This window comes from Nelumbo lutea, chromosome 2, assembly GCF_056320005.1.
Source record: "Nelumbo lutea isolate HS-2025 chromosome 2, American lotus-T2T, whole genome shotgun sequence".
Lineage (NCBI taxonomy): Eukaryota > Viridiplantae > Streptophyta > Magnoliopsida > Proteales > Nelumbonaceae > Nelumbo > Nelumbo lutea.
In genome coordinates, this window is record NC_142685.1 from 6153797 (window position 1) to 6176480 (window position 22684).

A 22684-nucleotide genomic window follows, 5' to 3' on the forward strand; every position below is an offset into this window, starting at 1 on the left:
GAGAGAAAGAGATGGACCCATCCAGGTAAAGATGGGATGTGGGGAATTTGCAGTTGGGATCTGCTGCGTGCCGAACTGTGTACACACGAGACCCACACTCATGTGGGCCCCGCATGTATAAAAAACTGGCATGTTCATTTGTGATGGATTATGTAGCCAATTGTACATGGCTGTATTTACAACAGATCCCGGCTTTGTGGGACTCATTACACGAAACACTGATGTAATTTATTCCTAACTCATTACATAGCCCATTACACACATTTGAATTTGTAGCAAATTCGGGTTGGAGAGGAATTTGATGCATTCTCGCAGCACTATAGTCATCGAGAACATATCCCCATAAATAAAAACATAAGTATGGAAAATGTTAACACTACAGATTGGTATATGATGGATCACCCATTCATAGCCGTCCATTTTGATCCCCATCTTGATATTAGATTATATTTTTTTTCCTTTACGCTATGTTTGGTTTGAAGGAAAAGGTAAGAAACACTATACAAGGTATGTAAACGTTTTCCTACTTTTTCCTTCAAACCAAACACAACCTTAAAGTTAACCATTAACTTGGTTGGATTAGGACTTTAGGAGGAAATGGCCCACCAGATGAATGATGGACAGCAACCAATGCTTCGATGTAATCTTGTATCTTCACTGATCCATTATTCTATAATTTCAATGCAAGCCAGTGACTTACAAGTTTGAATCCCCTAGCCACATCCACTACAGCCCATGAGTGACAGCACAGTGATATACAAGTATGAGAGATGTTCCCGATGTACAGCTATGGGATCTTCTTGTCAGTAGTAAATCCGGATTGATATGGCACTTAGAGAGGGGTATTAAGAAGGTGTTAAGAAACATCGATTTCATATTTCCTGCTTTGAGAAATGAAATTTCAACACCTTGATTGATGTGGCACTGATATAGACATAGTGTTGGCATGGATCAAAGTTCAAAATATCGATACAATACGCATATCAGACCACTAATATGTGTTCCATTTAAAGTTATGTCATTTCATCGTTTCTTAAACGATAAAAAGTCGTATCATATCAAATGACAATTTAACAAATCAAAATAAAAAATTAAAAAATAATCCGAGATGGAAACTATTAATAATTTGACACATGGATGCAAACTTGTTCAATACCTCCCCCTCCTTTGACTCAATTCATTACGGAAATACATCTTGGCCTTTGTAGCCAAGAGCCCGTGCCCTTGAAATTGAATAACCGCACGATGTCCAGTCCAGGTGTTTAGAAAGAAAATCTCCCGCGTTAGTCTTTCACGCATTGCCTATATCAAACCCTCCTTTTTGAGAGTCAACTTTGATCTCCACATTCTTCATTCCCTGCCTTACATGAAGTGTGCAAGTTGGGCGAGATGAATCGGGTTTATGGACAACCCAGGCCCAATCCAAAGATTTGGGCCTAAAGTCTGAGTTTAGACCGAGCCTGAGGTCAAGTTCGACCTTCCCAGTCCGCATTATAATTTGATGCATTCGGGAACAGGCCAGGATTAGATTGGGGTGTGTGTGTGTGTATCGAACCAGACTCAGGATGAAACAAAGTCGGAGCAGGTTCAGGCCATCTATGGGATAGGCCTGGTCCCAGCCCAAAAAATAAAAAATCCCAAAGTCTTGGGCCTGAATCCAGCCCATGGATCGAAAAATCAAGCCCAGTCCATGTAAAATTTCGGACTGAGTTTGTTCGGACTTGGATTGGACCCACCCAAGTTGCATCCCTAGCATAGTAGAGTTAGACCTTAGCCAAGGTCACATGTGCCATGGCCAAGGAGCCCGTCAACTCCATGTCAAAAAAAAATCGACTGAGCAGGCCAGGAGAGTTTGGCCAAGAGATTGTTATTTGCCTTTCGTAAGCATAGTCACCGGGATCAAAACCGGAGATGACGGAATTGTGGAGAGAAGTACTTCGACAGTGATTAGTGATAATGGAATGGCCAAGCCAAACCTGAATTGTAGATATTCTTCCCGGTAGTGTTGTTGCAGGCGGCATTTCACGATTTCTCTACAAATGGGAACACATCAGAAATAATGATTCTTAATGCATGTTCTCATTCGCCAACCAGATATGAAAAAGGATATTTAAAATGAGTTTTTCCTTGCTCTTATTTCGCTACCGTGCTTGATTTCTTGATTGTGGACTTTAGAGAAGATACGAGAGAGAGAGAGAGACGAGATGAACGAAAGAAGAATGCGATACAGATGGTGAGGCGTAATTGGCCTATACGTGGGATTTCGATGCAGGAAATGCGAATGAAATATTGTCGGATTGACCATTGATATTTCTAACCGATCAGCGAAATGGGATCCTTATTTCCATTATCATCAATGTTTACGCATATTTCCTTGTCGGTATCAACGTAAAAGATAACCAACAGTTAGTAAAAGGCTTACAGCATTCCATTAGACTCGGATTTGATTAGGTGCGGACTGAATGATTCTCCACACGCGTAAAGCATACTTGTTAAACTAACTGGTTTGTACAATCATTTTATAAAACAAACAACGCGTCGCAGATCTGATCACAGGTTGGTAGAATTACTACGAAAGCCAAAAATAATTGATGAGTCGGGTTTGTTTTTCCGTTGAGTGAAAGAAATATTTTAATTGTCAATTGATGAATTCAAATCCTTGCAGTATTGAAACAATGAAGTACAATTGAAACTGTCGACCCTAGAAATTTTTACCCCTCTATCAACTCAATTAACGGGGGCCTCTAAAAAAACTTGGCCCATCTCTCTCTCTCCCTCTTGTGTGTGTGTATTGTATGCACGTCTTGGGGGCAGGAAGAGGTTTAAAAGCTTCGCCAGTATAGTGATTTTGTTCACATTACATGTTTAAGGAACCATAACCCTGTTGAATCTCAAACTCATGTGAACCGTACACCCGCAGAAATCACCAAGCAGAAGTTTTTGTGCTAAAGACAACAATAACCTTTACCATGAGGTATCTTTTCTCACTGTAAATGGGTTACAATGTAATACCCGTTTTTAGTTTTCATTCATCTGTTTTTAGACAATTCACAAATTAAGTTAAAAATACGCATCATCTAAACTTGATTTAGTCAGACTAAAATCTTCGATGTAAAGAATTTGTAGGTATATGAACAAGGGAACAGTATTCAGACACCTGTTAGAAGACTGCAACAGTAATACTTTCTCCTCTTAAAAGTGTGACCAAAGCAATCCCCTCCGGAGGGTGAGCCAGCCAATCAAACAGCTGCACATACGACCTTTGTCATGGATCCTTTGCAGATTACCTACAAATTGACCAAAAAATAAGACATAAGATACTGAGAAAAAAGAACAGAATAATATAATTTAATACAAAATTGTTCAAAAAAAATACATACATCCAAACATGATGTCAACCATCAGACTGAGATCCACAGAACACCCCCTAACAGCTTGTTAATTGGCGTTAAGGCCCTTGGATTTTGAACCAATTGGTTAACAGGGCATAAACACACAAACTTGCTCTCGGGATCACTTCCAAAACTAAGTATAAATCTAGAATCTTCAGTAGCCAAACAAGAAACCAAAAATCATCAATTCCAAAATCATGTGTCATAAAGTTCAAACTCAACTTGTCCTTGCATTCTCAACCAGAAAAAAAAAATGCCCCATGCACCCCCTGCACCAGGCATTATATGGACAGACAACGTCTCTCCAGGGGGTCAGCATTGTCACTGATTAGGTCATTCATCTTACCTAAAAGCCCAAGAAATTGCCTAAGCCTAAAAGTGAACAGAACTCCATAGTTTTATCAGGGCCATTACTATAGGTCCCAGTTATCTGGCGTCTTGGAAAGGGTAGGATAGGATACAGACCACCTTTGGCCTTTTTTTTCTTTTGCACTGTAGTGGCTGCTCTCAGACACAAACCAGCATTCTCACACATGTCAGCCCTAGATGTTACACTCAGACATAAACCTGCATTCTCATACATGTCAGCCCTAGATTTTACACCAAGCTTGATGATTTTGTGTAAACTACGTTATTTTCTCCAACTTCACTTCTTAACCTAAAAACAGCTAGTAATTAAAAAAAAAACTACAAAAATAAGAAAAATAAGACATTGATAGTTGTGTCCTATTCTTCCAAAACTCCGGAGACCACACACGATGATCATCTCAACCAAGTATTCAAAACCTAAATCTCATACAAATTGGGCAAGCTGTTTCCCCCAAAGTATAAAAGCATAAAGCAATTCAAACAATGAAGATAAGTCTTTATAAATACAAGAGGAGAAAAGATCACCTTACCTGCTGATAATGAGTTAACCCAAGGGAGCAACATTCTGAAAGCCAACACAAAGGAGTTCAATCATTCTTCAAGATTCCTGCATAAGAGAACTGCTAAATGAAACTCAGTAGCCTCATCCCCCAGAACAGAGGAGGTTGCACACATGGTCACATCTGTTGCCCCATCTATACAATTGCCAGCAAGCAGACAAAAACGGATTCACTTCTAACACAATTCACATCCCAAATGCCCTGTTATACAGATCACTAGAACTGGGCATCCGAAATAAAAGATCATTGTAACCAGGAAAGAATTTGTTGAACCCTAGCCTTTCATTTCTGAGAAGCTCTGCCATACCCAGATCATTTCCAGTCTGGACATCATTCCACCCATCCCAATGGCCATTTGACATCCGTGTGTTTCTAGACTGTTGGAGTGACAATTGTGCATATGGGGATATGCTGCTGACTTGAGATTGTTCCAAAAGCCTAGATGGAATAGAATAAGCATCACTAAAAGAAGAAAACATATCAGCATTATTATGATCAGCAAATCTCATATTCTGATGTGCAGAGATGGATTGTTGCATCAACAACTGAAGCCTTGCATCATCGTCAGAAACACCAAGTTGAGAGGGAAAGGTTGATCTCATATCCAAGCCAGAGTTACCGAGCCCATTTGGTAGCCTTCCTTTACCAACTGCCAATATTGCAGGATCAATAAACTCAACATCTCCAATGCCACCAATATTCCCAGTTGGCAATCCCTGGTACTGATTTCTCAGCAATGAACTCTCAAGCAAATGATTCCCTACAATAGACATAAAAACGAGATTAAATTACTTCACTATGACATAAAAACAGACCAGAAAAATAAGAGCAGAGACAGACCAGAAGTATCAAAATCCTGGTCCATTCTCTCATGAGAAGAGAACCCTGGAGGAGGTGCTCTATTTGCAACTGAAAATCCAGGTGGTGCAGAAACTTGAGCTCTTGAAACTGTTAACATGGGAAATAAACAAATTAGTAAGAGGATTCATCCAAAATGCAAACACTAAACAAAATCCAGGTGGTGCAGAAACTTGAGTTCTTGAAACTGTTAACATGGGAAATAAACAAATTAGTAAGAGGATTCATCCAAAATGCAAACACTAAACAATTCCAGGAGGTAATCAGGTTTGACAAGATGCTCAAACAAGATGCTCAAACACTAAACAACTGAAAATCCATTTTTTCTTCCTTTTTTTTTTTTTTGGGGGGGGGGGGTGTGCAAGCGCATTTGTTAGAGGGGATAATAATCAATACATTATCATAAACACAACAATAGATAAATATGATGGCAGCAAAAAATAGGCAAAAACAAAGAAGAAAAATAACTCATATTATATATACAGTCTTCAATTTTGCATTACTATTAGAAATCTGGACAGTAGTTCAACACCAAGGCCCTGTTCATTTTTGGTAAATGGGGGGAGGGGTGATAGTTGGTGAATGAGAAAGTTGTTCCCATTGACCAACAATCTCCTGTTCGCTTTAGTAACTGTGGGTCCCATGGTAAATTGCTTTTCCCATGGGTACACCTCCCAGGTGGGAACCTGGGGGTGGAGGAGTTGCCAAAACATTATGGGACAAAATTGCCCGTTCCAATTTATGGGTAATAATGGTCAACTTTTTAACTTACCTGAGAAACACTTTGATCAAAAAAACACAGGTAAATGCACTTGTCAAAAAACAAATGGGGCCTATTTGGCACCAACCATACAGTACCAGAAAAATATCTCAGCCCAATTAGCCTATCAATTAGGCAACAAAGAAACAATGTCCACAAAGTGACAGAACAAGAATGTTCACATGACAGGAACCAAGGGAACGTACCCAATAGAAAACAAGATGAAGGCAAGCTTACAAATGGACTGACCATGTGCATTCAAAACAATTATTCAATGCAACTTTTGAACTTTACAAGGGCAAGGTGGAGCAACCTAGTACAGCAGAAATACTCGACAGCCTACAAGTAAACAGAAAATATGGCCCTAGAATAGATAACTGCAGATCAAGACTTGTGGAAGTAATAACAAATAGTCATTTTGTGGGTCAGTTGAACTACTGAATGGATTTAGGAGCCTTGCAAGCATGTGATATATATGGCCACTTCTACATCTACCCAAGACCATGAATCCATATTCCATAACACAAACAACGTCCAACCTGGACCCAGCCTGCACTGAAATTTGATACACTCAGGCTAGTCAATCAGCCCACACTAAAATTTGATGTATGTGTATATGTAAGCATGTATACCACATGCTTGCAAGGTTCCTAAACATTGTCCAAACTGGACCCAGCCTGCACTGAAATTTGATACACACAGGCTGGTCAATCAGCCCACACTTTGATATAAAAGTATGTGTATATGTAAGCATGTATTATATGTATGGTTTACAAAAAAAATGTATACACATGTCTGAAAAATTTTGGGTCAGTTTGGAATACCTAAGGGCTAGGGCTAGGCCCAGGTCCAGCCCAAAAAATAAAAAGCCCAAACTTTTGGGCCCAGGACCAACCCAAGGACCGAAAATCCAAGACCTGCCACATAAAATTGTGGGTGGTGGTTAGTCCAGGCTCAGGTTGGATCCACCCAAGTTGCACTTCCATGTACAATACCATCCACATTGCACAAACTTAGGCACAGCATAGGAATAAAATCAGTGCAAATAACCTTTCAAGCTCTAACTGATGCTCATTCAAAGGTTGAATGGCAGGTAATCTGCTCAAGCAATACAGATTAGATGACTACAAAGCACCATCAACAGTCTCACGTCACAATTGCACAACCACCTTAAGAAATGCATAAAGGATGCTTGCTGCCACCAACAGTTCCACATCACAATTTGCACAAAACAAATCTTCACTTTATAAGAGGCTGACATAATATTTGAAATATTTCAATCTGAAAAATCATTTGTCCATCTTAGGGAGAAACAAATGCATCCTTAAATAAATTCTTAGCATCCATTCAACAATTTCATTTCAAAGACAAAAACTAGGCAAAATTACAAGCCAAATTCTCAAAACAATTCATTCCATATGCATTTGCTAACAGAGGAAACCAAAATGTTGTAAACTTTCAAGAAAACAAAAGAAACAAATTATGTAGCATTGCAACACCCACAAAGGGAAAAATTAATGCCACTGAAGAAAATGTCAACTGGACAAATATAGAAAAAAGGAAATGCAAATAGATGGTGACCCAATTCCCCATCATAGAAATATGACAAAGGGAGAAAGTATTAATCCTCTTGAAAGTGACCATCCCAAAAGATGACTCATTGTCAAGTATTGGTCAGTTACAGATTGTCAAGCATGACTAGAAAAGGTGATTAGCTTAGTTTTGAAGGAACTTGCATAAGAAAAGGTCTAGTCTCAAAAGATTGAACTCTAGTACTATGGAAAGAGCAAAAGCAGTAATTCCAGAATCCCATGTTTATTAATATCTAAATGAATACTGGAATTAAAAAGAAGTAATTCTTGGAGAAAGAAAACTTAAAAAGGATGGGGGAAGTGAGAGATTGAAATATCCTCAGACCCGGAAGCTTTTTCAAAACAACTTTGTATCTCCAATTATCAGGACCCAGATTGTGAATGCCAAGAAGAGGAAAGGAGGGAGTCTAAAGGCAATACACTGTGTTATCAACTAACCAGGCCCGGCCTGGACAGCTAATTTTCTTCCAGGCAGGGCTGGCCCATACCCACACTATGCCCACACAAATGTGGACTAAACCTGGGCCATGCAAACCCTAGGCTCGCTTAGCCCAGAAATTGTGATATATAATGTACAAGTATGGTATATATAATAAATTAATATATGTTCTATAATTTTATTATAAAATTAAGTTAATAATTCTTAATAAAATATAATCTTATTAATTTATTCAAGCAACCCCAGATGCCTGGCCCAAGACCGGGCCCAAGCAGCCCTAAAGACTATTATTACACTGCAAAAAACCACCCCAGGCCTGGCCCAAGCATGCTCATCCCTAATGTTAATGCAATCATTATAGTATTAGTTGATGACAATTTTTTTGCTTTTGCTTCACCTACACAGCAGCTCATCTCATATGAATAGATGGCTCCCATCCTCAGGGAAAGGACAAAAACAAACCTGGGAATAGCCAAGGAACAACAAGGATGAAAGTCCAAGCTCTTCTACAAGGCCTAGAAGTAGGCTACCCCTGTTGAAAAGACTAAAAGTCGAAGGTAACACAAGGGGGGTGATAGTGGATGAGACTGAACTCTAATGAATCATGGTCTCTAATTGAGATGGGGACCTAGTAGGGAAAGGCAGTCTGGAATTTCTGAAAGTGGTGGGTGAGATGTGGTTTAGGTTGGTTTCCCCTTGTAATGGCAGTCTGAAGGTGGAGTTGGTGATGGTGACTGAACTGTTCCCCCCCCCCCCCCCGAGGCTGAGTAGAGGACTGAAACTGAGGCTGGGATATTCTGTTGTCAGAAAGACTTGTATGCTTTGGGGATCTGCTCCCCCCTTTTATACACTCCAGGGCTGTCGAGCCTGGACTTTTCTAGAATTCTTCTTCGTCTTGTTCTAATAAACATCATTAAATATCTTCAAAAATCATTTTTCTTAAAGGCAAACATGTATATTAGTTAGTCAGGAGGCATATCTCCCGACTGCTAGATTGTTACCTCATTCCAACTAATGCCCAGCTGCCCATGCACAACAGCACTTTGAACCAAGGATTAAAAATCAATACGGTACAGTGCATACAGATATACAAGGAGACGCTGATACAAAAGCATTTTAAAAAACTAACTTTGGAATTATGGGCCGGAGTGAGAGAGAGAGAGTATTGGTGATATCAATACTCACCAATACCCAACTTTGAGTATCATGTAATCAATATTTTAATCCTTGCTTTGAACATGTCAGAAACATAGTTGTCAAGGCGACTAGGCAATTTTTAGAAGTCGCCTCACCCAACACCTAGGTGTTTTTGTATTAGGCACTCACCCGTGTATATGCTATACTATTTTTTTGAATGTGCATATGTATTATATCATTTTTATTGGTTTGTTTTATCTTATTAGAATACACCCTGTTGTATATTATCATTTTTTATTAAAGTAATTCTCTTTTACTTTAATAAAAAATAAGAGAAAATGAGAGCTGAGACAGAGAGCTGGGAAGAGAAAACGATGATGGAAAGTTTCCAAGTAATCCAACACCTCCAAGTACATTTTTTCCTTCTTCTTCTTTTGGGATGAAACAGGGGCTCCTCCTCCTCCTCCTCCTCCTCCTCCTTCTTTTGGGATGAAACAGGGGCTCCGCCTCCTCCTCCTCCTTCCTAAAATCACACTGGTACTCCTTTCTTACTTTTAACAATCCTCCTCCATTTTTTTTAGCCTGAAACGGGGTCTCAGCCCCCTTAAACACAGTCCACATTGTCCTCTTGGACAACTTACGTTGGGAACGAAACAGCGGCTCTGCCCCCTTATTTTTCACTCTTTTCTTATCTGCAATCCCCCATTTTTTTGGCCTGGATGCTAGCTATGGCATTTTATGTTTTATTCGAATGATTTTATTGCTAATAGCTAGCATACAGGTATGTTGGTTAGTATAAAAAACCAATAACATAGCTTAAGAGGGGTAGGGATATATATTTAATACTTTCAAATTCCATTGCCTAGGCGACTGAGCACCTGTCATCGCCTAGGCTCGCCTAGGCGCCTTGACAACTATGGTCAGAAACATAAACCCAATTGGCCAGCCCTTCTCATAATTCATTCTATGACAACTTTAATGTGGATGCCTCCTCATACCGTTTTTTTTTATCAATCTCCTCATACCCATTTTTTTGGTAATAAAGAAAAAAGAAAAAATTATTAAGTTATCCTTCTATTCCTTTCTGCTGAAATGCACAACAGATAAGCCCCAACTGTTGCACTTCGCCTGATATCTTCTCATCACATAAAAACAAAAATACTACATCACATATGAGAATAGGATGAACAACTAGAGGGGTATTTTTTGGTAAGATAGAGGGGTATGGTGACGTGGAGAACACAACTAGAGCAGCTATACTGTGGTCAATTTGGGAAGAAACAGAATGACCTTCAAAGGGCATAACCTTCAAGATCATACATTGGTTGAAAACTTTAGATCTTTTCGAGGACTTTTCTTCAGATGATATCTTCTCATTACATAAAAACAAAAATACTAAATCACATACGAGAATAGGATGAACAACTAGAGGGGTATGTTTTTGGTAAGATAGAGGGGTATGGTGACATGGAGAACAACTAGAACAGCAATAATGTGGTCGATTTGGGAAGAAAGAGACAGCAAGACCTTCCAAGGGCATACCCTTCAAGATTATACATTGGTTGAAAACTTTGGATCTTTTCAAGGACCTTTCTTCAGATGACATCTTTAGAGGATGGAGTGCCATACCAGCTTCCTCTTCCTCTTCCTCTTCTTTGTTCAAGAAAGCTGGTTCCCACCTCTATCTTGTAGAGTGAAATTAAATTTTGATGGAAGCCCTATGGGTAACCTAGGTCCTTCTGGAATTGGGGGTGTCTTTAGGAATGAAGGAAGAGTGCTAGGCATTTACTCTGGCCCAATTAGGGTAGGAGATTGCTTAAGGGCAAAAGTTTTAGGTCTACTCCAAGGTCTAAGATTGGCTAAACAATGGGCACTGCAACAGCTATATGTGGAAGGAGATTCCAAGTTGGTAACAGGTTGGCTGCAAACAAGAAGCTTGGGAACTTGGGCCTTCAAACAAAATATAAGAGAGATTTTATGTCAAGCAAGGGAGCTTGTGGTACAAGTTAGATGGAAAGCAAAGAGACAACAGGGAGGCTTTATTTTGGGCTTGTCTGTAACACTGTTTTAGTTAAAGGCTCACCATCTTTCTGGTGGTGACAGTTGTACTCTAATTAATTATTGAAGCTATGGTTTCCTATCAAAAAAGATTAACAAAAACAAAGAAAAAACATCAGCTTTGTATTATTTCTAATAAACCTTTTTACAATTCCACGACGATAGATGACAAATAGCTGAAAGTTCACATTAAAATCAGCATATAAAATAGATAATACCAGAGAATATCTAACCACTTGAAGATTTAAGACAAAAGAGGAAGTTGAACGCGGTATCAAGCCAAATTGAAATATGAAATAAAAATTTCATAATAAATTAAGGCAGAAGGGATCAAAGGAAGCCACTGAAAAAACAAGGGACCAGAAGCCACAATGCAACCATGAAAACGAAAAGCAACAAAATGAAAATGAAAAACCACTATTCGTGTTGATTATGGTTGTTCTTGGTATGGATGATGGTGGTTCTGCTGCTGCTATCTTAACCATTGTTAGGTTGTTCTTGGTATGGATGATGGTGGTTCTGCTGCTGCTATCTTAACCATTGTTAGCATAGAAGTTATAGCACAGGCGACAATATTAAACTCAATGGAACTCACCAGAAAGCTTGTTAGAAGAGAAAATTGAATGAATGCTGGAGTAAGGATCAGGTTCCTCTAAAGTACTGGATGAAAACCCATTCCGAAGCTTCTCCAAGAAATTATCCCGGCTTTCCAAAGGATCTTGAGACAGCGAATATTTCTTAGGCACACTACTGAAAGATGGCTCAATTCCAGCTCCTTCATTTGCAAACTCATCCTGCCTTGCAAAAGAGAACCTGGATTGATTGCTGTTCTGAACCTTCCATGACCCTGATATTTTCAAAGAACCCTGTTGTTTATCAGATTCATTCAACAACTTCGCTAAGTTGTGAGGAGATGTTAACGAGTCATCCCACACATCAAATTCCATCGACAGGATATTTGAGATGATGCTACTCTCTCCCATGTCTAAAGTAGCATTCTTTTCAGCATTTGCAATATCATCATTAAATCTTGCCATAGATTTGCCTTTCTCCATGCTTGAGAAAAGGTTGGAGTGGTCAAAGAACCCATCCATTTCAGTAGAACTTCTCATATCATTTTCACTACGTCTGTTAGATAATACTGATTCATCAGATTTAAAGGGAACATAAGCTTCTTCATTAGTTGTTATATGTTCTCTAGAATCTATGTTACTAAGATTACTTGCACTGCCCGAATCGCCATGTTGCCAAGAATATTGACTACTAGAATCATTCAAGATAGATGGAGAATTACGCCCACGAGGCAAATATGATGGGTGACTAACTTCTTCTGAAGCTTTTACTCTTTGATCATCAAAAGGTAGAAAATTTTCTTCTTCCGCTTCAAAGCATGAATTCTGAAGAGTCTGTGCTTGTGAATCCGACCTCCAATCACAAGATTCTCCTGAATCACAGATCCGATCAGATGGTGTGGTCACTTTCATTGATGGCAGTGAGGTTAATTGTTCTCCTAGTTTATCAGAATTCTGTGAATGTAATCTTTGACTTCTAGGCAATATAACCACAAGATGATTGTCATCCAAACCACTGGATCGAATTGGTTCAGAATGATCAACCCGAGGATGTCTATCAACACTAACTGCTGATAATTCAGAGCACAAATCTTGAATGCTCCCATTTGCAGTATCAGTCTCTTCTTTATTGGGAACAGAACCACAAGATTGTCTGTGAAGATCTGAGTATACTGAGTTTGGTAGTGTCATGATGTTTCCGTCTTTAGCCTTAGATACAGGAAGAGAAGGCAGGTGATTGTAAGTCGCAGGAGTTAGCGCTGCACCTTGGACAAGCTCTGGGTGTGCAGGAGCATCCACAGCAGTTTTGTGGCATTCTCTGACAATATACGGTTTAGACAAGTCCAATGACCCTGATCTTCCACTGTGATGTGTGAAATCTTCAGTTACTGTAGAAACTTTTCCTACATCTGTAGGCAACGTAGAGGTCAGACTTGTACTTGTAACTGATGAAGGGAGAACCACTGAATCATTACATGTGTCAGTTTTCTGTTTGGTCGGTCCATTTGAAGACACTAAATTTGAAGCTATTGGCCGGCAATTTGAAGCACGCGTGCCCCTGGATAAAATGAGAACTTTAATAGGAGCACCATATATACACCAAATTATTCTAAAATAAAGAAAAAATACTAGGGAAGGAATCTAAGAGAGTTGAAACAATACCATGAAGCTGCTGCTGGAAGGGCAACAGATCTTCCAGAGCTACTATTAGGAGGAGAACCTTTGACCTGGCTTACAGGATTCTGCTAGTTAAAGACAACCAAGTTACAATTAAAATCAAACCAGGGTCATATGTATCTTTTATGATATTCTATAAATGGCACAACTAAAAGCTTTATTTTTTAGCATTAACCCCAAAAAACCGCTGACATGTAATAGTGAGTATAGTAAGTATAAAAACCCCAAGATTCAGAGGGGAACAGCACCATAACTGCTCAATAGTTAAGCCTTAAATTACAAGTGTTTTAAACATATTCAAGTTCAATCAGAAATATACTGCTTATAAGAGGTAAAAACATTTCTCCAAACCAAATGAAAGCCAATGCCAAATATCTTACATTGGAGGCACTCTTGACAATAGGTTTGCCTGAAGCAGTGCTGCTATTGCAGTACTCATCTGCTGGGGGAGGTAACACATTTCCTGAACGCCTTTGCAAATTATATGTGGCACCAGTAATTTGTTGAACTCTACTCCTTTAAAATTACCATGTCAGTTAACTAGCTGTATGAACAAGATCCAAACAAGACACATACCTAGACCATAAAAGGTCTAATAAATTTAGTGAAAGAGAGAAAAATATTAAATGCCCCTGAAAAAACAACACTACAAGCATGTGATGAGCACCACAGACAAGTGAAAAATGAAAAAAAAAAAAAAAGAATTCAATAGTAGGAGAGGTTCATATCCATAAAGTTGTGTTTGGATAGGAAGCGCAAGTGGAAAAGGCAAGGCAGAATCTTCTGTGAAGGAATAGAGATTAAAATTTATCTTTTACTAGAATAAATCACCATCGTGAAACTACTTGTTCTATATACAACCACCAGAAGTGACGATATCACAAAACAAAAGAGAAGGCAAACAAGCCTTGAAAAACTCACCACCATATACAAGCCTATACAAACATCCCCCAGAGGGAGGGCCAACAAAATAGTTGCCTGTAGCTTTTAAGCACTTGATTTACACAATTTCCAAGTTAACCTTGATGCTAGCTTTTTGGTAGAGAAATTGTGGGAATCTGTAGAGTGTCAAAACCGATTTGTTTCTCTCAATAATTCTCTTAGGGATACAGATACACACAAAAACATAGTCAAATTAATGCATTTGTGGAACCTGTATGATTCCTCTTGAAACATCAAGCACTATTAGCAAACATGTTTTTATTGGACAACTAGCAGAACATATTGACAGTGGGATCCATTGAAGGGTGGGCACATATTGGTTTCCATGTTTATTGGGGAATAGGACATTCTAGATATAAATTCTACAGAAATGGTTCAATCCCATAACAAGCTTCATACACTTAATATCATTACAGGAGGTGATGAAAAGAAAGGATTGAACAGAATATATCAAAACTTGCAAACAAAATAATTAAACCTTGTATAGGCCGAAATAATCTCATCTTTAGTGAAGCTATCTTCTTGAGTACCAATGTCATGTAAATATAAACAGTCTGGATTGCTGCAGGGCTGCACCAAGAAAGATGTTACTCTTGGTGAAATTACGGAAACCTTCCTTCAGACTTTATAAAAGAGAATCTCATAGAAAACACAAACTGCAAACAAAATAATCTATCCATATTCCATACCACATTTCTTAGCCATGCATGGCAATATTTTGTTGTTCCAAAGCATGCCCTGGAAATGGAAACCCCCCAGTCATTAATATATTGATCAAGGTAAAGCTTATCAATGCAGCCATTAGAAAATGAACTATGTCCCTACCTCAAGGATCTACCTTCCAAGACAAAACCATGTACTGATTGAATACATCGAACTGCTTCTTCCTCTTTTGAGTAAGTAATATATCTGAGTCAAAAAGGGGAAAAACAATTACCAATAGAAAGATGCATATTACACACGAACATCTGGAAGCAATATATCTGAGCAAAAAGGTAGAAAACAAGTGTGCAAAAATTAATCATGGAAAGATACATAAACTTATACCAACATTTGAAACATCAAATTAGTCTAGATCCAACCTGGAAACCTCACAACTGAAACAAGTAAAGACAAAGTAGCAACAAGCCCTTCAAAGAGAAATTACGATAAAAATGATGCATGAAAAATAGACTTCGAACAGTTGATACTATGGAAGTAAAAGATAATAATGATTGTGAACCAATTCCACTGCCTTGAATGTAAATGGAAAGAAAGATTCTAAACAGCAAACAAACAACAATGAGCTTTTTTTGATAAGCAATATATAATAGTGAGCATCTTACAACTGATAGAAAACTTTTACTTGAAAAAATCAGCCAAAAATAGACTACTGAGCAATAAACAACAACTGGACTTACACACTACAAGTGTTGTTTGCAGAATGCTGAATAGCACCCCCAGATGTTCGAGAAATAGACACCTTTAGAACCTTCCCATATTGCCCAAAGTATTCCTTGTGCTGAAGAACCTGTTTAGAAGCATTATTTACCACTCAGAATATTGAAATTAACAAAAAAAGTAAATGGACAAAGGTTAGTAGTTTAACAACTCAAATAGAAACTTGATATGGAAAGATGTAACATCATGAAGGAGCTACCCACATCTTCATCTGCTAAATTAGAAGGTATCCCAATTATATACACCAGATTCCGCTGAATTACTCGAACACTGCTAAGATGCTTTCTACCCTCAGATGTTTTCGGTTTTGCCTTCTGTGACTTCTGTTTTCTTTCTGAATTGATTTCAGCTACCAATCTGCCCACAAGATGACAAGACAATGGAATATGAGTTATGTTCCCAACAGGATATCCAGCAGATGAGTAGCTGCCAAATAAGGTTCACCAACCTTTCACAGTTGGCTGCCATCCCAACAATTTTTTCCTTGTCATAAGGTGTGCGGCATGCTGGACATCTCCCTTCTGTATCATCCTTCTCGGCCATGTCCATTATGTGATGCCAACACCAAACACATATCTGTAATGATAAATGGAAAAAATAATATTTTATAAGAAGTTAGTAGTTTCTTTTTTCCGTTTTGTTAGACATATATCAAATTCAAAGCATTTGCATTATGCAAACAGAAATGCAGGATAAGTAACAGGATACAGATGAACAAAGACCCTGCAATTCGCCACACACACACACACAGAAGGGACGGTATATGGAACCTCATAACCACATTTGCATGGCTTCAATTGCTGATCTGTCAAATCCATCTCTTCAGTGCAGAGAGGACACGTCCTTTCTCCCTCGTCACTCATGGTTAACCTAAAGATTTAACAAATGAAAGAAAGGTAATAAGATAATATGAAACATCAATTTGTATCACTATTTAGAATTCTCTAGCATAAATTTCACAGATACAGAAAAAATACACATATTATTAAAGTTATATACTTTCTCTATTCTTATGGTTTGAAGGGTGGTTAGGGTAGGGGCTAAAAAACAAATGATAGAATAAAAATAAGGTTAAAAAAACATTAATCAGTGAGTCAGGTTCAGCATCGCCAATTTATGGTGTACCAATAGTCCCCCTTATATGTTCCGCGTTCAAAATCATAAAGCCTATGTTTCCCATCTTCACGAATTTTTTTTATACAAATCAGGAGGTAAATCATAGTTTCTGCAAACGCTAATTGTAACGTCTAATTCGTGGTAATAACCGGAGTTCTACCTCACCTCGGCAAATCACAAATCAAACCCCGTAAGCCCTAACTCAAATACAAAAACATCAGCCCGCCCTAATATGGTTCAGAAAGGTGCCATATTAAACGTAGGACAGCATAATCTAAACAATAATGGAGAGATGCATTATTACTTTCCGCCACGCGGAAAAAAATAAAATAAAACAACGATAGATCAAAGTGAAGGGTTCAATCAGAACTGCTTGCTTGTAATCGAGATCCGATAGTCCAAAACTATGATTTGAAGACCTAATCTAATAAAATCCGTCACAAAACGCGTAGAAAATTGGAAAGTGAATATAGACGAACATGCCAATCAACAAAAGAATAGCAGAGATGAACGAAAAGCTCGCAAGCATCACCAAATTAAAGACAAAGAGAAATGAAGAGCAGCAGCCAACAACGAATCTAGGGATCCCGATGAGGATTCGAGAATCCAAATGCATAAAAAATTATTAAAAAAAAAACTTGGATCGGGGTTTTTGAAATTCGAACACGCAGACTTACAGTGGTAGATCGTGAGAAGCAGATGAATCTCTGAGGAGGAGAAAGCGCGATGGAGAAAGTCGAAGGCCCTGCGATGTATGGAAAACCACAGGTCTGAGAGACGCCCTTTTTATGGATGGCTTTTGCTGCTGCTGCTGTTTTTTCTTCTCTCTGCTCCTGTCATTTAAATAATAGCATCTTCCTCTTAATGCCCTCGGCCTTCACCAGAATCACGAAACTACCCTTCCATTTTTTGTCGAATGTGTCATAGACAGACTTATTTACCTATTTGCCATCAACGCGTACGCGGAGCAACAGCTTAGCTTGTTATCGGTACGTGGAAGTTCATGCATCCGTTTCTGTTATGCTGTACAGGATGATTCAGGACAACCCGTGAATCATGGCCTTCGGTAAACCGTGAATCATGGCCTTTGATCTATCGCTATGGACCCACCATGACGCCACTTTATCCAATTAAAGTGGGGTCACAACATTACATCGAAGGCTTTGATTTCGTGCTTGTAACGCTGCGCTAAAACCCCGTGTTAGCAAAAGTGGTTTTCTTTATCTGATTAATGTGGTTTTCTTTATCTTCCACTAAAACGGAATCTTAACTTTTTGATCGAATGGTTCGGAGAAAAAATAAGTGAATGGTATGGATTCTCAATTTCCCGTACGGTGCCAATTAGATAGTGAGCCACATCAATTCATGTGCCACGTCATCTTTCACTTAGCGCAAGCCACGAATGAAAATATTTTTATATTTCAGTGATAGAAAGATGTTATAAAGATTAAAGAGTCGTTGTTGATGGTGTAGTAACCGTCAACCGTCTGATCTGGGATATTGGGCTCTAGTAGTTCTGTTTTATTTTTTATTTATATATATTTACTTTTATGGACCAACAATGGATGATGTCGGAAGTGCAATTACAACATACCAACTGAATCAGGCGGGCCAGAGCACAAGAAGGCAAACATCTCTAGCTAGGTGGGTTGGGCCGGGTCTGGCTAAAAAGTATATAAATATATTTATAAGTATATTATACACGTAAGTATATATAAATTATTATATATCAATAATATAAACTATTATACATATTCAAATATAATGTGGCAAAATCTATAATGCCGAAAAATGTATGATGCTCTTTTTTCTATGAACCCGGTTATCCCTTTTATGATATCAGTTAATTGGTCAAAAGTTTGGACATTATTATAGTCAAACTAATATTATATATATGATGATATAAGCCTTTATATTTCAATCGTGACTGAGTTTGACTTATCATCACCCCTAAGTAGTTTTAAAAATATCACCCTATGATGAAAATGGGTTGATTGTATTTATAAGGGGGTAAATCTGCTGAGTTAGGTCATTTGAGACCAACACTATCCCAACCCAAGGTTTTGAACCCCGAACCTTAACCCAATACAATTTAGGTAGTATTTGGCATCCATATTGTTTTTTGAGAAAACATTGCTATGTAGATATGTTATAGAAAATTATGTTAGAAGCAACATCCTCTTGTTTGGTATTGTTTTCTTAATAAAAAAAATAATGTTGCTCCAAATTATATATTGGAAATTGGGAAAGTATGGCTTGGAGCAATGCTAAATATGATATTTTATGTGAAAATGGTGTATTGCTACCAACGATGCAATGACATGGCATCATATTGGGCGTTGGATAATAAGATCAATGTTGAAAATGTTGTAGCCAATATTGACACCAAACAAAACCAGTGTTGTTTTATCATAAAACACTTATGTGGCAATATCGATTTCAAACAAAAAAATAAGCATCGTTACAATTCTTACAACTCCAAATGCCAAACACTGTTTTTATCAGAAAAATGTGTGATCTTCCCATCATTTATGCTAAACACCTACTTAATCATTCTTAAATTCCAACTCAACCTATATCCCATTGTTAACTTAACTTAGAGTTTGGGGTTAGGCTATCTAAAAGTATTCATTATGCTTAATCCAAGCAGTGAGTGGATCATGTTTCTAAAGGCAATGGTTGGACAATGCCCAAGTTCAACTTAAATGAAACGTGAATTAAACCCAATTCATTTACAATCCGAAGTCTTACATGGGCTACATGGCCTGTCAAAAATAAATAAATAAATAAGTATTACCTAGGCTTTATGACATCCCCAAATTGATATTACAATAGCATTTAACATAAAGCTTTCCTCTAAGGCACAGTTCCTTTATCGGTAAATAAAGAAGGAGAAAGTTGGTCAATGGGTATCTCTTTCTCATCTACCAACTTTACAGTATTATTTTTGCATTAAATAATGGGTCTTACGTTAAATATAACTTTATTTACCTGAGTAAAACTTACCAATATCCTACTTGGGTAAATAGCTTTATCGTATTGGGGAGTTTATAAAACATGATGGGATAATTTTGCTGGTTTTAACATTAGCTTTTATAGGTAAAAATGTCATTATTACTTTAATTGAATTAAAAGAACATGAGTAAGTAAACTTATCCGGGTAATTGTTACCTATGAAACATTTACCTGGGCAATTTCACTTTCCCGAGTAAGTGATAAATTTGTAAACAAATGGGGCCTAACATAAATAAATAGCATGAGGCTATTGAAGCATTGTGATACAAGGCATCATGACAAACAATGACCACATTAACAAATAAATGATAATGAATATGCTATTTCCCTCAAAGACATAAAGGAGGGTTTATTGATTTTTCTGCTCATAGATTTTTTTATTGATTTATATAGTTAGATGAATAGTGATAAGCAAGGGAGTATATTAAAATATAAGGGGTACTATATAATAGGCTGATGTTTTGGTAAATAAACAAGTAAAAAATTATGAGATGGGACACCCCATAAACCTTTAGGGTGTGTTTGAAAACAATGCAAATATGTAGAGTGTAAAACGGTTCATATAATTTGCAAAATTGGTTTAGTTTTGCACTGGCAAATTTACCTTCTAATTACCAAACAGACTTTTCAGCAATAATGGATGCAAACGTGAATTCTAACAAAGCATATGCTTTTTTTTTATTAAGAGCCTACTTGAATGCAAATTTACTTATTTTTTATTTATATACTTTATATTATTATCAATATAAACATGTATTGGTCTGTCATTTGTCAATGCATAAATGTAATGTTGCCGAATACATGCAAAAGTAAACCAGAGTGTAAACTTACCTTGAACCAAAATATACACTCCATTTACATTGTTTTCAAATGCAGCCTTATAAAAAGAAAATGGCTTTGGGAAATTAATAAATATGCATTTATTCTTGATGGGTAAAACATTGTCTCTATAATACCAAAATTTTCAACTAAATTTAATATTGCATCCACGTATGGTGACCATAGGCAAGGAACGTGTTGAACATCAATCATAATCCCATTATAAACCATGAACATTATGCCCTTTATCATTCCATAATCTTAAGAGTTGGGGCTTTTATGATCTCGCTGGCTCGATTATATAAGGCATGTATTTGAATCATGGTTCAAAGTATTGATGTTGATGATATGTAAAAAAAAATAAAGAAAAAAATTATGTATGACATCGACATCTAAGACAAATCTCATTCAAGTAAATGTCCAAAATACAACTATCGAGCTACAATTTAATCATCATTAAAGTTAGTACAAAACAATGTTTTAAAAGCCAACCCAAAGGTTGAACAGTTTTTACCTTTGGGTCTCAGGTCACTAGAGGTGTAAATCGGGTCGTGTTGCTCGTAGCTTGGCATGGCCCATCCTGACACGACAGCATGCAGACCGTGCTAGGCCCGACATGATCATGTGTGTTCTGCTGGGCTTAGGGTTTTAGGTCCATGGGTCAGGCCTCCCACAGCACGCGTGTCGACATGGCCCATATATATTATTTATATAAATTATAAATATATAATAATATATTAATAAAATAAATAATTGTTTGCAATTTGGTTATATTAATTTATTTAATTACTATATATAAGCAATTGTATACATCAAAATTCCTATAAAATAAAATTTCAAGATTTTTTTTCAAATTTCTTAAATAAATAACTTTGGCCCAGCTTAGCCCACGGACCAACCTAGTTCTCAACACCACGGGCTTGTGCAAGCTTGGGTTGTTGGCCGTGCCAGTCTTACCCCCCAAGTTATCCCAGGAGAGGGCGGCATGACTCGGGACAGCACGACTTGCACTTTATGTGGGTCACCCACATACTGGCACGACTCGATTTACACCTCTACAAGTCACTAGTTTAGTCGTTAAGGTCGAAAGGGCCAAACCATGTATGTATATGCATATATGTGCGTGCGTGTGTATAGGTATGTGTAAACGTATATTTTATCAATAAACAATGTATAATTATGTTATGCATGTAATATATATGTGTATATATTATTTTATATTATTTACTTTCTAATATAAAAAATTCTGATTTGAGGGCAAAAAATGAGCTTTGGCAAAAATAGTGGGGCATTAGGATGCATATATATAAAAAAGTTACCTAAAATAATAATGAAAAAGATAACACTAATCAGACATCAAAGTGCAAAACTATGGCCTCTCGAAGTTTGCGTACATGTTTAACATGCAACCAGTGACCTAGTCATTGATTTGAATGAGTAAACGGTCCAACTGTTTGGGTCACATGATTATTGACCAATTTGATGTTTTTTACTATCATATGGGTTTTTACCATAACATGACCCAAAATATTTGCCGAGTGATTATCGAATGGTTCAACCAGCCGGATCAATGGCAAGTTGAAAACACGGGTACAAACTCATGTGTAACTCATAAATTCAAAATTATTTTACTTGTATGTTATGATACTTAGTAAATTAAACTATCAACAAATCTATGTAGAATTAACATAAGTTTACAAAGTCAAATTAAAACAAAAATTATATCAAATCCTAGCATGCCAAGTATACCAATATTCAGGTTTAATCCAAGTAGTGAGTGGATACCCAATTTCAACTTCAGCAAAAGTATATTAAACACAACCAATTTATAGCCCAAAGTAGGGGGTGTTAAAATTCAGTTAATAAACTTAAGACATAACCAAACCAAACCAAACGAAATAAGCTAATTTGGTTTGGTTAATTCGGCTATCGGTTTTA

At 37.4% G+C, this 22684-nt stretch overlaps 1 protein-coding gene across 4 annotated transcripts; it reads right to left on the reverse strand.

Annotated features, from left to right (window-relative positions):
• Positions 1–2937: 2937 nt before the first annotated feature.
• On the reverse strand, positions 2938–17732 carry LOC148868285 (uncharacterized). 4 transcript variants are annotated; one of them, XM_088971353.1, is made up of 15 exons: positions 17590–17725; positions 16567–16666; positions 16245–16372; positions 16000–16153; positions 15757–15866; positions 15182–15265; positions 15046–15094; positions 14835–14926; positions 13795–13930; positions 13400–13479; positions 11761–13295; positions 5162–5269; positions 4292–5081; positions 3381–3544; positions 2938–3247 (listed from the first exon to the last, which is right to left on the reverse strand). In XM_088971353.1, exons 2-13 carry the CDS (start codon positions 16657–16659, stop codon positions 4507–4509), a joined length of 3144 nt encoding a protein of 1047 aa, XP_088827479.1. In that variant the 5' UTR covers positions 16660–16666; positions 17590–17725; the 3' UTR covers positions 2938–3247; positions 3381–3544; positions 4292–4506. The 4 variants fall into 4 exon arrangements, with proteins under 4 accessions (XP_088827479.1, XP_088827481.1, XP_088827482.1 ...); XM_088971355.1 differs by having other exon boundaries at positions 13795–13924; positions 17590–17721; XM_088971356.1 differs by lacking the exon at positions 3381–3544 and having other exon boundaries at positions 17590–17732.
• Positions 17733–22684: the final 4952 nt, after the last annotated feature.

Coding starts and splice junctions, on each gene's coding strand:
- LOC148868285 (XM_088971356.1), bottom strand. CDS start 16,659: ATGAGTGACGAGGGAGAAAGGACGTGTCCTCTCTGCACTGAAGAGATG. Junction 13,931..14,834: donor ATTATTTCGGCCTATACAAG/GTTTAATTATTT, acceptor GTAATTTTAAAG/GAGTAGAGTTCAACAAATTA. Junction 5,270..11,760: donor CTCTTCTAACAAGCTTTCTG/GTGAGTTCCATT, acceptor CCATGTTAACAG/TTTCAAGAGCTCAAGTTTCT.